General features: G+C 35.3%; 2 protein-coding genes across 5 annotated transcripts in view; one reads left to right on the top strand and one right to left on the bottom strand.

Moving 5' to 3' along the window:
- Positions 1-3,482, bottom strand: part of GRAP2 (GRB2 related adaptor protein 2) — a 73,511-nt gene extending 70,029 nt beyond the window's left edge. The window contains exon 1 of the mRNA XM_087723208.1: positions 3,373-3,482. The gene's annotated coding sequence lies outside the window, so the exon portion shown is untranslated. The remainder of the gene's footprint in view (positions 1-3,372) is intronic.
- Positions 3,483-9,456: 5,974 nt separating this feature from the next.
- Positions 9,457-17,341, top strand: part of ENTHD1 (ENTH domain containing 1) — a 43,406-nt gene continuing 35,521 nt past the window's right edge. For 3 of the 4 annotated variants that reach the window (XM_087722512.1, XM_087722513.1, XM_014051792.2), the window contains exons 1-4: positions 9,457-9,615; positions 12,072-12,527; positions 14,683-14,880; positions 16,690-16,799. In XM_087722512.1, coding sequence (XP_087578638.1) covers positions 12,179-12,527; positions 14,683-14,880; positions 16,690-16,799 — 657 coding nt within the window. In that variant the 5' untranslated portion in view covers positions 9,457-9,615; positions 12,072-12,178. The remainder of the gene's footprint in view (positions 9,616-12,071; positions 12,528-14,682; positions 14,881-16,689; positions 16,800-17,341) is intronic. The other variant, XM_087722514.1, reaches the window with a different exon arrangement.

The following is a 17,341-nucleotide window of genomic DNA, read 5'->3' as shown; positions in this document are numbered from 1 at the left end:
AAATAAGTTGAACCCCCCTTTGTGCGTTTGTGTGTGTGTGTGTGGGGGGGGTAGCTCCTCAAATACTGTAATGCTGCTATCATGTTTCCCTTCGTCCTTTTTTTCTCTAGACTAGCCAAATCCAAACCCTGCAACCATTCTTCATGTTTTAGTTTCCAGGCCTTTAATCATCTTAGTTACACTTCTCTGCACTTTTTCCAAAATCTCAACATCTTTTTAGTAATGTGGTGACCAAAACTGGATGCAGTATTCCAGGTGTGGTCTTACTAAAGTTTTATAAAGCAGTATTAATGCTCCTCTTGATTTTGATTATATGCCTCTGTTTATACAACCAAGGATTGGATTAGCTTTTTTGACTCCCTCTCATAGTTACTGTTTTTGAGCCAGGTTGAGCCAAGCAATATGATCATTTTGCTTGCTGCATTTTGCACAAATTTAAGCTTGCTTCAAAGCAGGATGTAAAATAGGTTTCACAGTAATTGCCAACAACAATAAAGCAATAAAAATAAAACTATATCAAACGAAAGTACATTTGAGTACTGTATGAAGATGTTGACAAAGTGTGTTGTCCCTAATTCAAGGCGTAGTCTACTAATCCACATAATTGGATTGACAATTTCTTGGCCAATGATAGCTTTCCCTAAGAAAATTTCCAGGGAAAATATACAGTATTATAGACTGGATTAGTGAAAAACATTCAGTACCCAACTAAAGAAGAAAGGGGATGGGGGTGGTAAAGAGAGGAAGAAGTAATTCAGTAAATACATGCTTACAGATTTTTCCTCATAAAAACAAATGAAATAGCCTACCTGAGAGCAACAAATAGCTTTTAATTAAATACTAAAATGTATGTGCAGTAAACATTTTGGAGACTTAGTATGGGCAGTCATAATTTCCCAAAGCACATACCGTATATTCTAAACAAATTATAGGATTTCATTCAGTGAATATGTTTCCATAATGAATTTGAAGCACCAATATTCAACCTCATTTTCTTCTTCATGAACATGACGTTACAGATCAAACTGGGCAAACTAGATCTGAGTCCTAGCAGGAAACATAGTTCCATCCGCTTATTCAGGATCTGAATGAGCTTACTTCATCACTCTAAATACTCCGGAGTATTTTTCGGAGTATAAGGCACACCTTTTTTCCTCAAAAAAGAGGCTGAAAATCTGGGGGCATCTTATATACCAAATACAGCATTTTTTTGCCTCCCAAAGCCGCACCCCTTCACCAAAATGGCCGTGCATGCCCTTATGGAGGCTTTCAGAGAGCTCCTGGGGGCTAGAGAGGGCAGAAATGAGCAAACAATGGGCCATTTTTTGCCCCCCCCAGCCCCCAGCAGCACTCTATAAGCCTCCATAAGGCTATGCATGCAATTTTTTTAAAAAAAGAAATGGGCTTGTTTTTGCGAAAAATGGGGCGTTTTTTGCTTGTCCCCCCCCCCCGGAGTACTCTACAAGCCACCGCAAGGCTATTCATGCTTTTTTTTTAAAAAAGAAAATGGGCCCGTTTTCGTGAAAAGTGGGCCGTTTTTTGGAGATTTGCAGAGTGCAAAAACTTTTTTTTCTTTTTGGAAAGCTCTTTAACTGATTGATGAAAATTAAATTGATCAAGTGCTGTGCCAGCAGAAACACTTACCTATCTACTATATTTCTCTCTATCTCTATTTCTCTCTATATATCCATCTACCTACCTACCTACCTACCTACCTACCTACCTACCTACCTACCTACCTACCTACCTACCTACCTATCTACCCACTCATTCTCTCTCCCTACCTACCTAGTGTATTTCTCCTCTCTCTATCCCTCTACCTACCTACCTACCTACCTACCTACCTACCTACCTATCCCTCTATGTACCTACCTACTTTTTTTTAATTTGCCTCTTCAAAACCTTGGTGCGTCTTATACTCCAGTGCATCTTATATTCTGAAAAATACAGTAATTTATCTTGTGAATGATGTATCACCTTTCTTGAAGTCATGCCATTTATAAAGCTTGCAAGGTCACTTTGCAAACTGCCCCTAACTTTGTTTGCCTGGGGAATCCTTGCAAAAGGCATGACTATTGTTTTAGAAAGAGATACTTGGTTCAAACCTACATGTGCTACAAACCACTGCTTTCAATGACTTTGTGCAGAACTTTAAATTTTGAATTGCCTAAGTAAGTTTCTATTCTCATGCTTCTAAGATGTCAGCTATTCTATGACTTTGTTCCATTTAATACAAACCATTTATTCTATTGTTTTTATTTTAGAGTATCCCAAAGATGCTTTATTTCAGATAATATAAAGATGCATAATATTGTCACATATCATATAAATGGAGGTGGAACCAAAAAGAATCTTGCTAAAAGAGGACCTGGGTGCTTCCATGGCAGAAATAATGGGAAAGATCAGCCATTAAACTAGTAGCAGAAAGAATTTATGTCTTAATTTTTCAAATGAATTATAGAAGAAGAAGAAAACCTATGCAATAATATGTCTGGCTTATCTTTTGGCTTGTAAGATGCAAACGTGGAATGCACAGTTGATTTTCAAGCATACCAGAACATACAGTATAAAATACATGCATAAAATACAGAATGTTGTCTAGCAGTTTGAATTTAGAGCAATTATTTATTTATTCTGTGAATGTGTTATAGTATTTATCTTCAAATATATCAGAAAGAAACAGTATTAATTGTTCTCACTGCTAATGTGTAGCATAAAGTAGAAGAGGATGAAAGTATGATATATTCTTGAATTCACTAAGACTAATGAATCATGATAATGAGACTGTACCAACGCATAAATCCGAATATTACAAAAGCATTTCCTTCTTTGACTTTCTAGAATTAGAAAAAAAATCAGCAAAAATTTCTAAGTTTTGTACTAACTGTATTTTTTAAATGAAGCTGTAAATCTCATGGAGTGCATTGACATAAAGTTCTGAACATCAAATAAACCTCATGAATAGTTTCAGAGACTTGGACAAGAGTTAGTAATATTAAGAGTTAGCTTATTAGTCAACGTCTGGATCAGGAGTGTCCAATCTCTGCAACTTTAAGACTCGTGGACTTCAATTCCCGGAATTCCCCAGTCTATATAATCAAAATTGCTCCTTTTCTTTAAACTCTATAAAAGCTGAGGAGGAGTAAAGATAAGAAGAGAAATAGCAGTGGCTGTTAATTGTGATCCAAGCATGACAGAATCACCAAAAAAATTGAGCCGGAGTTCTATCCTGAAATAATATTTTCTAGAACCTTACTCTAAAAGAAGGAATAGCTGTCTGGCTAAACAACAGAGACTCTCTGTACTGCAGTATTTCATTTAAGTCCTATTACTTCTATTTTAAAAGATGTTACACAAATATTGATCACATACCTTTAGGAGAATCTTGGCAAGTAAATTTGTTTCTGCTTGTTAGATCCCACATACAAAGGATTCAAGATGTCAAATTATGATGTTGTGTTCCATAACAGATAAGAAAATTTCTTGCCCCTGACTAATACCTTTGAGAATCATTCATGAGGCTTTTATCACTGATATGTCCCTCCAACTGAAACTTCCGCCTGTCATACAATTAAGATGCAAGCCACAAGGCATGGAAGAACTCAAGTGTTCAGTACAGGCTTGGTTAAAACTTGTGGTTTTCTTTCTTTCTTTTTCAAACAATATGTCATTTTGCAGTCTTGTGTGATTGAGAAATTTCTTTATGCCCAGAATTGCATTATGTTCTGTGGTTTCCTATTTAGAATTTCCTCTTATGCAATGCTGCACAATATAATTAAGACCTTAAGGAGCAAGGTGGCTCACATGGTTAGGACGCTGGGTCAGAGGTTAGCAAGTCTGCATTTGAGACTCCATGCTTCATGCTGTGTTGGTGGGGTGAATTCTCATCCTTTGCTCCAGATTCTGCCAGGGACATGAAAGGTCCCCCCAGATGAGCATCCCCTGGGCAATAGTGATATAACTGCTAATCCTTTCAATCTGAAAGCATCTTGGTGCTTCTGACATGAGTACGATTAAGACCTTTAGATAGAACAGATTTCAAAATAATCTCAGCTATCCTATTTAAATAGTAGGGACGTTCCTCCTTATTCCCAAAATAAAGGAAATAATATATTGCCAGATAGCAGTCAAGGCAATTGGATCCTGTCCAGAGGTGTTATTCAGCTGGTTCTCTCTGGTTCGGTGAACTGGTAGCAGCGGCTGAGGGAAGCTCCGCCCACCCACCCTGACGTAAGCATTACGTGCGCTCACATCTGCGAACTGGTAGGGAAGGTAAGTGAATCCCACTGCTGATCCTGCCTCTGATTCTCCAAAAGTAATTTGAGCCTGGGGTGTAAAGTGTTTTCTTCAGAGAGATTTAAGTGATATCTGCTTTGTAGCAAAATTGCAACAGAAATTCCACTCCCAATTCCCCAACACAGGTAAATTATCTCTATTAAACAATAATCTCAGTTGCTCCCTACTCACAAGTAAATATGAATTTACTAGAATGATCATTGACTGTTGTACCATTTAAGATTATTAAAGGCAATATATTACAAAGACTAGCTAAACAAGAGCCTGCATAGTTAAAGTTCTGATTTTTTTTATTGTCTGTTATACAAATAAGTATACAAATACTGGCAAATAAGTAAAGGTTGGTTACCAATGCTTCATTATTATGGCATTTCAATCACACAGAAAGAATCACAACATATAAATGAGGAAATGTTACACACACACACACACACACACACAATTTTATCCAAATTTGGAATCTTGTTTTAATTGTTGGAAGAGAAATATAATTATTACATTAAAACACTTTTTAGCAATTAATGTTCAGCTATTCAACTACTAACTGTTTGCAAGTAAAAGTTCCCTTTACTTTTTTTTGTTGCAAATAGTTAAGAATTGAATATTAATTGCTAAAACAATACCCAAGCAGGAGAAGATGGGTGTATGTTTAGATATATGGTTGATCAGTGTGGAAAAGGATTGATGGGCTAGATAGAAGTTTGGTTTGTTCCAGTGTGCACAGTTTGTTCTTGGGAAAACTGTGTTAAATAATTTGTGGGTAATACATGTTGAAAGAGAAAATGTTAAGCAATGCCTGTCTGCTCTCTAGTCTACCTTCTCTTAGAGAACTAAGGTTCTCTTAGTGATTTTAAAAAGAAGTTAGTCATGAAAAAGATCAAGTATCTATGTAACCCCGAGCAGTGTTATATTTCTAGAAAGTGCATAAGCAGGACTTGAAGGTAACTAACCTAGACTATTATTTGTTCTTTATCTTGAGAAAGAAGGACACTCTTGATAGTTTGGAATAAATGAGAGGCAAGGAAGAAAACTTCCAAGTGATATGGTTGCTGTTGTTTTAAAAATCCTCTTTATGAAATAATTTAGAGGCTTTATCAGTGCTTATTCATGTTGAGGTTGTATTGCTTCTTTAATGCATTTGTATGCATTTATATTTTTCAATTGCTGATTGGCAATGGGTCTTCGTGGAACTAATAGCAACTATGTGAAAGAATACAGCAAATGAAGAAGAGATTAAGCCTTTCTGTAATCCTAATCCTTCTTTCCACTCTTCTCAAAGCTGCTATTTACCTGATTAAAATTAGAGATAGTAATTACATTCATATATGTAGCCACTTTTGTACAAGGACTCTGTGGCAGTTCAAAAGATGCTCTGGGACCACATGATCTCAGAATTTCACTCCACTTTTACCTGACAATTCATAAACCATTTCAGCATCTTCAGTGCTGGCCTCAAAATTCTAGGATTAGGCAACTGATCTTTCTAGCTAAGCAATAAGAAGCTCAAAAAATTGGATTTAATGTCCTACCTCTCCAAACTATGACAGCTCCTACGATGCTATCTGCCTAAGTAACAGAAATTATAAAATGAATAGATTGTTATTACCTTTCCCCCAGTATATGCTTTGATATGCATTGTATGTTGTTTGCAAAGCAAAATGCAGGTCAAGTTGTAATAGGAAAAAGTCAACCTCCCATAACACACCATTCCTCCTGTTTCTATTTAAAACACTGTTAGTTGGAAGAATAGCTCTAGCCTTGCTTGTAGCTTGTAGTATAGTGCTTTATGCAAATGGAGCAGAGGCTGAGAGAGAAGAAAAGCTCATTTCAGCTGAGAGGTAGAGTGGGCAACAATTCTATGCATACTGCTTTATGCAAGAGCAAATATAAAGTTGGGAAATAATTATGCTAGGGAAATTCTAAAAGATTTGATTAGTTTCATGGCTAAATACTGCTTCTTCCCATTTCTCATGGTGAAATCTTTTACGGATATTGTGAAACTCACTACGAAGTTATTGCAATGATTAATATCCTGTTCCCTAGTTAAAGTTGCTTGTATTTTTTCACTAGCATAAGTAAGCCTTAGCAGACATTCAACAAAAACGTAAGTGTGCTCAAAGGCTAGGAAATGATAAAGGAAGATTGAGCTAATAAAAAAACAAATAGCCAATACAGGACTTCGAGGAAAAGTTCATCTGGTGGAGTCATGAATTTGGCAAATGACCATAGTCTTCTTCTGGGCCATCTGCAAAAATTGGAAGCATTGCTTTGCAGCAGCAGCAGCAACTGGGCAGTTCTAGTTGCTTTGATGAGGGAGAAAAGGTTGAGCTCCTGGGCAGTTCAGTGTGGGATGTTCCAAATAGTCCTGAGTGGGGAAAATTTAGTTAGATTGAACTTAAAGTGGTTAAGGAGGAAATAATAAAGTTCTTTTTTGTCTCTCCACTTTTGAATTTGTTTAAACATGTTTTACATAATGGGGAAATTGTTTACATTTAGATATGGGAACTTTGGAGGGTAAATTTTAGAGAGAAAATGTTACAGAAATGTAAATGCAAAGTGATGACGAGAGGCTGATCTCACAAGACAAACTGGGAGTGATGTTTTAGCTTCTATGCTGCACAGCTTCATCCTTACCCAAGTCAATCTCGTCACAGGGTTGATATTGCAGCCTCCTAGATATCAATATGCTAATGATATCCAGTTATACATCATTACCCTGGGATGAATAAGGGATGCAATTGAGGTCTTGCCTTGATCAAGGTATCTTTCTGCCAGGGAAGTATATAAAGTATAATATAATGTTGCTAGGTTTTATACAGCAGCACTTAAAATACATCAGATGATGAACTGTGCATAAACTAATCTTAATGAACATCTACTTCATTCTAGATGATTTGTATCAGACATCCTCAAACTATGGTCTGCGGGCCGGATACGGCCTGCCAATGCAAAGTATCTGGCCCATGGAGTGGTGGAGTCCTAGACGTCTCCTAGATTTTTCAAAATCAGCTGAAGTTGGCTGACACTAATTCAAATGCAACCGCAGTATAATGCCCGAGGGAGAATTCACCCACTGCTTTGATTCTTCCCATATATAAAGTACATCCACCAAACTGGTTGCTGAACAATTTTTGTATATACACATGCACAAGTGAGGCAAAAAGCAAATCAGTTTGTGAATTCTCCTCCAGTCTTAAAAGACCTTTAGCCCTGTAATCCAAAAAAGCAGGCCCACACTTTCCATTTAATAAGTAGTATATTTATCTTGGTTAAAATTATTCTTCATTTTAAATATTGTATTATTTCATGGTTTTTTTGCACTACAAATAAAGATATGTGCAGTGTTCATAGAACGCATATTGCGTGGTCATCTGAAACATATGATCAGGAGTTATTTTGAAGGAAATCCTGTTTGTTTTGTTCTTTTTTTAAAGGTCTATTTTAAGGAGCCTGAAACTGCTAATGTAATGAAGTTAGGCAAGTGGCAAGAAAGTTTGCACTGTTTTCCCCTTTTTGGGGTGTGTGTGTGTGTGTGTCTTAAGTAAATAGATTCCTTAGATTGAGCAAGGACAACAAGGACAAAGGCAAAATGGACTGCTAAATTAGCCACACCCACCCAATTCACATGACCACCTAGCCATGCCCACCCAGCTGCTCTGGCCCCCCAGCAGTGTGAGGGACTGTGAATTGGCCCCTGTTCAAAAAATTTGAGGAACCCTGCTTTGTACTGTGATAGATTTAATCTGCCATATGCTCTCCTACAGCTCACTAATGATCCTAAATCCTAGATTTCCCCCAAAGTGTTTTTTTTTTCCAAGAGGCAACTAGACTTTCTGGGGTTTTTTTTCTTTCTTTGAAGACAATTTGCTTCTCATCCAAGAAGCTTCTTCAGCTGACATGAGATTGCCCTTGAAGACCAGTTGGAACTTGCAGCTGATTCAGCAGTATCCCAAGTAGTTATAGATACTTTGAGATCTGTCCATGTGACAGTTCTACAGCAGGAGCTGCTTTGGATGCTGGCTACCTTGTGGGTGTCATTTCAGATGTTGACTATTACTTTTAAAACCCTACCTAACATGTGGCTTGGGCATCTCAGAGAAGTGCGGCTAAAGTGGAATCAGCCCATTTGATGAAAACAGAAAAAGAAAGTATAGAAAGGGCCTTTGATAGTGATGGAATCCTCTCAGAGATAAGGACTGCTTCTTCTCTGAAATATATTAAAGATTTGTCTCTTCCATACGTTGGAGGAAGAGATGAAATGTTTAATTATTCCCAAAGCGTTGGTGCCTTTGCTGCTTTAGAGAAAAATATATGTTGCGAATATTTGCTGTTGCTCACGGTTTGAATGATTTTCATTTTAATGCTTATGTGAGGAGACTGTAAGCCACTCAAAGTTTTCTGATTTTTTGGCATAGAAACTTGAATGGACAAATAAACAAAACTGTGAATTCCATACAGTAGAAGATCTCAATAGCACACAAATACATGATTAATTAAAACATTATTTATTGATTTAAATCAATATCCAAGGTTTGCATACTGTGCTGCAAAATAGAAAGTAGATGTCCTCAGCCAACACACGGATATTTATATTTTATAGAAAGAAAATTGTGTCCAGCGCAAGATTGGCTACTTATCACTGTTATGATAGATAAACAGAACAGGTTTAATTTCCAAAATTATTAAATCTAAATCTCTATCTAGTACTTTATATTCTTTGCCAAATCTGTCTCCCATCTAAAAGCAACACTACAACTAAATTTCTGTTAGTAAGAGTTACATATACAAATACATTTTATTGATTCTTCTACAAAGTGAGCCACAAATTTCATTTAGATTTGCATTCTAGAAATCATACATGAGTTTCATGATATGAAATGAAGGTAAATCATGGCTAACAAATTATACAATCTAAGTTATACGGTAGATGCAAGTGGCCTCTTTTATTGCATAAAGAAAAATAAACAGTTCTTTGGAAACAGTGACTGTTTTTTTTAAAAAGCTACAGTTGGCAACCAGTGGCTTAGATAAATGATAGGCCTAAGGACAATAATTGTCCTGGTGGAAACCTCTTTGAAACAAGGAAAGGGGTGGGGCTATAGTAGGAACATTCTGATTGGTGAAGTAGGTGGGTTCTGCAAATGATTGACGGCAGTTTAAAACACAGATGTAAATGGCTTAACTGTCACAGCTGAATTGTTTCCTCAGGTACAACAGGATAAGATTAATAGAACAGAAAATTTTGTATAGGATTGTGATTAGTAGTTTGGAGACAAGATGTAATCTCCCCTTATGGACCTCCATTTGAAATTATATTGGGTATGTAGCCTTATATTTTCCTTTTGTGATGTAAGAAATATTCATCTTATGTCATGGATAAATAATAACAGCACTGTACAATAGTTTTGTATTAAAACTATTACTTCATACATAAAGGGTATATAGATTTGGAAGGGGGGGGCTGGGATAAAAGATGTTATCTCTTATTTTAAGACATTTTGATATCTTGAGTAGAGTGCCTCTGAGAGTATCTAAAATTCAAATAATTTCTAATTTAGCTCCAAAATTGGATAGATCTTTTCACTTTTGTTTTTTTAGGTGGACCATTAAGTCTCTAAAATTCTGGCAAGTATGTTTTAATGGGATGCTACAGCTGCAGTTAGAGATTGTGACTATCATATATGCTGCTGTTTCATTTTTAATTGATTTTATTGCATTGATTGAATTTTGAATGGATTGAAATCCAGCTTTACAGTATTATGCTACCTAGTGATTGGTGGAGCAGATTTGGCATCAATTCCATAAAAGGAAATCAAAGCTGTTGAAAATCAAAACAGGTTGGGAGTGACCAAAAACAGACACACATACAAAAAGCAAAAGGTTTTTGTTTATACAGTATATGATGATATCACATTAGTTATATGCAATTTGTGGAAAGAGCTCTGATCAATATTTTCTGCTGTGTAATGTAGCCAGTGCCAAAGTAAGTCTCTCTCGGCAGTGAGAAATTGATGCACATTAAAGCAAATGCAATTTTTTTGATGGAAGTTTTAATAGATTTGTTGAAATACATTATCATATATTTTTTCTCTATGTGAGTAATACAAAGCAAAAGAGACTGTAGGTGAGGTACAGATAAAAAGAAAAATTGGCAAATGATAAAATGGTTAGTGCTAATCAATAAACTCTCCTGCTTCATGGGGCTGGGGATTTACCTTTGGCAATGTTGATTTTACATATTTTTGAACTGTTTTATACATTATTTGATTAAAAAGGATCAAAATATAAAAAGGAATATTTTGATTTCTTACTTCAAATTCCTCTGGATTTTGATCATAAACCATTCTTAAACAGCACTTTAACTGTCAGGGCAACACTATTATGATATGTGAGGTAGAAAAGGAACACTTTTATTATGAATTGTAATATTTGACATTTGGGTGTGTAAAATCTGATTATAAATTTTGTCTCTAACCAAGGCTGGTGCTTGTCAGAGCTTGAAATCAATTTGATATATGATTATAGCTACAGAGATTTAGGAACTCTTTAGAGACTTACACACCTTGATGCTAATTAATGAAGAGAGGGAAGGAAGAAGTAGTGAAATTTTCATAAAGATGTGACCAGATAATTCACAATGATTTAAGCTGTTTAAAGGCTGCAATGTCCTTGAAGGCATCATTGTAGCACAACAATGCTCTCTGCTATGCTGGCACTAACTGTGATTCCAATTATTAAGCTAATCAGCGTAGATTAAATATTTTCATACTCCTGCAGAGGCCATCAGGCAAATGGGCTCTACTTTTTCTTCTTTTTTCTTCTTCTTTATTTTAGAGCGCCTCAGAATATTTAATATTTCTGCAGAGGCACAAATTTTTTCAGCATTTCTGCTTGAGAATTATAACTCCTTGATTCATATTCCAATATTTTTTTCCTAACTGCATTTTTAAAATTGTAATTATTTACTAGGGCATTAAATACTGTTTTTAACCAGTAAATGTCATATGAATAAGTCACCCAGCAGCCAGTAGAATTTTAGATACTCTTTTGTGTCTGTGCCTGTGTGTATACACTTTAGAGACATACTTTCTGATCTACTAAACCATTGAGAATATGTCACAGGTTTGTTCCTTCTACAACTACTACTGGTTAATGGTAATCCATATTTTACCTGATTTGGGCATAAAAGGGACATGTGAATAAGAGAGGAAGAAATATCTTGCACCATTTCAGCACATTCCCATAACCTTTTATCTTAGGATTATGAAATGCACCAAATGTATAGTGTTGATTCATATCAGGAATTTAAGATTAAACATAATTTTACATTCTATTTTTTAACTCATATGTAACCTGGGGACTTAATACTTAAAACACAGAATAAAACCAGTATCATGCACTCATTCAGTTTTTATTTTCCATCAGTTGAACAAGCTTAATTATAGCTTTTGTATTGGACTGCTGATTAATAGTTGGAAAAAAAGATAAGTATTTCATATTAAATCTCTTGGAAAATTTTGTATGGCAGCAGTCCCCAACTTTTCTGGTTCCAGGGACCAGCAGGGCCGGCGGTGTGTATGTGTGTGTTTGTGTGTGTGTGTGTGAATGGTTTTGTATGCGCACTGCACAATCTAGTTCCCATGTGCATAATATGCTCACCTGCTGCTTGTGCAGCCCGATTCCCCACAGACCTCAGACTAGTACCTCAGGGTTGGGGACTCCTGTTGTATGGTATGATTCTGATTGGTGACAATTTTCTGCTATTTTACTTACAGAATTCTAGTGGTTACTGCAGTGGAAAATGGAAAGAGCAAAAGCAATCATAGCAAAAATCTTTTAATGTTTCCCATCTGTTTAATAACACAAACAATTTGCTACATTCATGGCACTCAGAAGGCATGTAAAAAACCTTGTGAAAAATTATTCTGAAGCTGAGATAAAAGTCAGAGAAGCAACTTCTAATGACCCTTGGGGTCCTTCTAGTTCTCTAATGTTAGAGATAAGTGACCTGACATACAACACAATTTCCCTTTCTGAGATTATGAACATGATCTGGCATAGGATGAATGACCATGGGAAGAACTGGAGGCATGTTTACAAGTCTCTTACACTCTTGGACTATCTCATCAAGAATGGATCGAAGAAAGTCATACAACATTGTCAAGAGGGTTTCTTTAACATTCAGATATTAAAAGATTTTCATCATCTAGATGAAGCGGGAAAAGATCAAGGTAAGATTAAAAGTACTTAAATATATCCATTAAAATTAAATGGATGTGTTTGTCGTTAGCATTGGGTAGCCAGATGTGAACTGCAAACTCCCGGAGAACCACTAGATGGCAGTAAAAAGATAGTGTTTTCTCTATCCTTTTGTTATCTAGTGGTATTCCTTGAAGGTAAAAGATAAGAGTGTAAACTAAGTTTGATGCCTAATAGTGAGAACAAACACCTAAGATTAGGTCAACAGCTAGTGTCAGCTAAGTACCAACTGGTAAAGTAGTGGAAGGAATTACACATTTTATATTTCTGGACTTAAAATTCCACACAGATGTTGACAACAATATAAAACAAAGATTTCTGTTAGGGGATAAAATCGAAGATAAATCTAAGCAAAATATTAAAAGTGTAGACATACTGCTAACAAAAGTATGTACTGTTAAGACTCTGCTCTTGCCCAGACAGTCTGAAAGATTAAATGAGGAAAAAATATGTCTTTGAATTATAGTGTTGGAGAAAATGGTCGAGAATATACAGCAGGATAGCAGAAAGGTCAAATCATTTGGTACTAGTTAGTAAGATAAGACAGTTCACTGAAAGCATTAATAATGAAGTTAAGGCTGAAATATTTTTAATGCAAAAGCAAAAGTTATTTGGAGAAGTGAAACCAATCATGACTAGGCTTTTCAAATTTGTGCAAAAGTATAATTGTCCTGCTATGATCCTTCTCTTTTCTCTTCCCACTGATCTGTCTTTGTGTGCAATATTATATCTTTCTCCTCACTACTTGCACCCCCAAATCTCATACATCATTCAAGAGATTATAGATAGTGAAAACTGGTTTAGTTTTTTTGCTGTTGTCATCATCACCTTACAAACTGCATATATGACATTGATTGGATTTATAAGGTTGGCAGGCAACAAGGCATACAGACTAATTAGGCAGCAAGTAAACTTAAAAGAAAGAATATTAATTTTTAATTAACAGCAAAACCAGTCAGATCTCTGTATTATATAGCAAACATTCTTAATTTTAGTTTTTAGTAATTAATTTTAATGATTTAGGTATGTCAATTATTTTTATTTATGTGGTTTACAAGAGAAAAAAATCCATATTGTAAAACAAAAGAACAACTCCTTTGTTTATTTATAACACTAAAGCCATGCACTGTATTGTTTTGTTTCCGGTTGACATAAATGACATAGTACCTTTTAAATAAATTATTGCATTGTCTTGCAAAATGCAATAGCTCTTTAGTTTCTGATTGTTAGACCTGATCTATAAATAATTATGTCAGGATACTTACTTAATAACTATTTCAATAAAAAAGCTTCATTTCTTATCACCAAATTTTAATTATGCTATGATATTCTGCTTTGGTTGGGTTACAAACTATAGTAGACCAATATTCACTAATTCATGCATGTGCATTTTACAGTGTTTATGATACCATGTAATATCATGTATAATGTTTAGGATACCGTGTAATAGATAGGAGAGATAAGACACTACTTATCTCCTGTCTACAAAACAATCTTTTTGGCAGTTCCAAGAAGATTCCACACCTATTTGTACTCTTATTGAGGTGACCTTGTGGGTATAGATAAACCTCCAAGTGGCCTCAGTAGTTTCAGAGAGTGCGCTAAAGATCAGTTGATTACAAAGAAATATGTTCCTCCCACCTCCCAATCCTGTCAGAATGAATCATTCCATTCCCCCCTCCCCATCATCTTGCCAGAACCAATTAAGGTTCATCAAACATCTTCAAATGTCTTCAAGGAAAAATAAAATTAAGAAAGTCCAGTTGCCTTTTGAAAAAACACCTTTGAGACACTAGCATATTACTTACAATACCAGAGAATAACATTTCAAGCTCTATTTGCATGACATTCCCTATTTCTGAAAATGGCAGTTTCTCATAACACTACTTCAGCTAAGGAATCATATAATCCTTGGTCTAGTTTAACAAATGCTTGTTAGAAAAAAAAACAGTTTTTATTAGAGGCAGGTATATGATGTGATTATGATTTGAAAAACAAGATAATTGCCCTACGTATAAAGATCTTTATATTTCAGCATTTTCCAAATCCATAAAGTCCTAACAAATATAGTAATCATAGAAGGCATTAGTAAGCTTTACAAATTTATCAATATTTCCTTTTCAACAGGTTTCCATGTAAGAGAGAAAGCTAAGCAAATTCTTGCTATTTTAAAAGATGAACAACTGATGCATAATGAACGTGAAATTGCGCGCCGGACTAGACGGCGCATTTCACATGCAATGCTTTTCTCCCAGAAGCCTTCTAACAAAGCTACGCTTGGCTCAGATCCCATTTCAGAACTCCCTCCATCAGAAAATGTCCAATGTAAGCAGTAAATATTTACCTTGCTATCCATATTTTTGCATTTGAAAGTTTCAGCAACTTCAGTTTGATCAGAACCAGGTGTCTCTTAGCTAAGTCATCCAACCAACTATATAAAAGCATTCTAGGTTTTCACATTAAATTGAAAGTCCTCTCTATTTGGTTTAAAAAGCAGGATGTTAAGATGGACCTTTGGTCTCATCCAGAAACACTCTCCTTACATTTGTATCCTCTTTTGTGATGAATAAAATGGCTAAAATGATTTAATAGTTGGTATCTAATGGAAAAACACTTTCAAGTGTATCTTCTCTTCTCTTAGAACAATAATAAAGCTCTGGCATCTATCTTTTCAATGTTTTCCCTTATATTGATCTTGTGCCAAATGGGTATGGCTTTAGGGGAATTATAACCAATGTACAGTCTGGAAAATCACTAAGGTGAATGAAACCTGAATAAATAAACGAACTGGCTAGGTGTAGGAGATGAACACTTAAATCTGAATTATAGATTTTTTAATCAATTGGCACGAGTATATAAGATACTGATTCTTCTAATAAGAAATATATAGGTTTGCATAAATTGCTGGTAAGTTAGGAAATACTGCTAACATATCCCCACTAGTCCTTCTTTTCTCTAGACTAGCCAAACCCAACTCCTGCAACCATTCTTCATATGTTTTAGTTTCTAGGCCTTTAATCTTAATTGCTCTTCTTTGCACTTTTTCCAAAGTCTCAACATCTTTTTTGTAATGTGGTGACCAAAACTGGATGCAATATTCCAGGTGTTGCCTTACTAAAGTTTTTTAAAGCGATACTAATACTTCACGTGATTTGATTCTATGCCTCTGTTTTTTGGCTGCTGCTGCACACTACTAGTTCATATTTAAGTGATTGTTTACTAGGACTCCACTAGTTACTGTTTTTCAGCCAGGTTTCACCTAATATATACTTGTACCTTTAGTTTTCCTGCCAAGGTGTAAAACCTTGCTTTTATCCATATTAAATTTCATTTTGTTGGATAGGGCCCGTTTGTTGGATAGAGCTTGTCTTCTGGGGTGTTGACTATTCCTGCCAGCTTAGTGTTGAAAATAGCAACTAGTATTGAAAGGAGACAGTTACTTTAGTCTAATTATTGCTACATATTTCCATCCATTCTTGATTACAAAAAAGTCTGCCTCAGGGTTGTCTTTCAGAAGTTCTCCGAAGTCCTTTTCAGTAACTTTGATGTAAAATATTTATGTGCCATGCTGCAGTAATATTACTTTGTTTAAATAGTGTTTTGGAAATTTACTATAATTTGCATTACATTCTAATCTTAAGGAGAATGTTTAGAAAATAATGTACTGTCACCAGAAAAAATAGTCAGAATTTATAAAGGTGTTTCAAATTTATGTTGGAAATATAAACAAGAAGTAGGGTTATTTTATCATGCTTGGTAAATGTGTAAAGTGCTAGAAAATTTTGGACTCACTTTAGTGGCAGGGATGATACTGGACCTAATTTGCTGATTATTTTCAATATATTTTTCACCCCAAAAACTATAACTTTGTTATATTTATATTTATATTAATTTATTCTATTTGTTGGGGGTGGGGGAGGAAAAAAGAGATCAAAAGCAGAGTTAATGGTAAAGTTCAGCAGAGTTTATGGAAATTTCAATTCTGTCTCGGCATGTGAATTAGCTTAGCCACTGTTGGAAATACTAGGACAGCAACTCTTGTTTTTTTCGGAGGTCTAACTAACTTTGGAGAGGTTTTTCCTTTTTACTCACTCTCTCTGTCACACACTTACAATATATTTATTTCTTTGGCAGGTTTGCTGCCTAAGGCATTACCTGCAGCAGAGCAAAACCAGCAGACATGCAAAGCAGAAATAGCCCAAGAAGCAACAGTACTGAATATCATTGCAAAGAAGTCATCAGAGGTAATAATAGTATTATTGGGCTCTTCAATTTGATAAAGAATTCTTGAAATTTTCATAATTCTTGTGCGCAGGAATTTGTATGGGTATCTGCTTGAAGTAAATACTCTTTAAACCAGATATCTTAAAAAAAAAAAAAAAAGATAAATGTGGACATTCTGGCAACATGTTTCTTTTCTTCATCTTCTCCGTCGTCCATGACAAAGGCCAACTGAAATTGTCCTTACCTCTATTAATATTAAAATAGTATTTTCCTCTTTATTCTTATATCATCTAAGGGCAGATAATGGCTGGGAAGTGGAGAAAGGACCAGCAATGGAAGCAGCAGATTTCACGCCAATATAATGTTCTGCTAACTGAAGAATGATTGAATAAAATTTCATGAAAGCTAATTTGCTAGCAGCAGTTACATGAGCAGTAGATGGTCTCTTGGTCTCCAAGTAGCGGATCTTAGAAATAAAAATTGTAATCTGTGATTACTCTTATGCCTTGTTAATAGCTGTTTAGAGAGATCTAGTAGTCATTGTTCAAAATCAAATATTGGC

Source organism: Thamnophis sirtalis, unplaced genomic scaffold (genome assembly GCF_051295495.1).
Source record: "Thamnophis sirtalis isolate CommonGarterSnake01/CBP01778 unplaced genomic scaffold, rThaSir2_p1.2 scaffold_9, whole genome shotgun sequence".
Lineage (NCBI taxonomy): Eukaryota > Metazoa > Chordata > Lepidosauria > Squamata > Natricidae > Thamnophis > Thamnophis sirtalis.
Note: the sequence above shows the minus strand (reverse complement) of the source record. Positions and strands in the feature narration are given on the sequence as shown.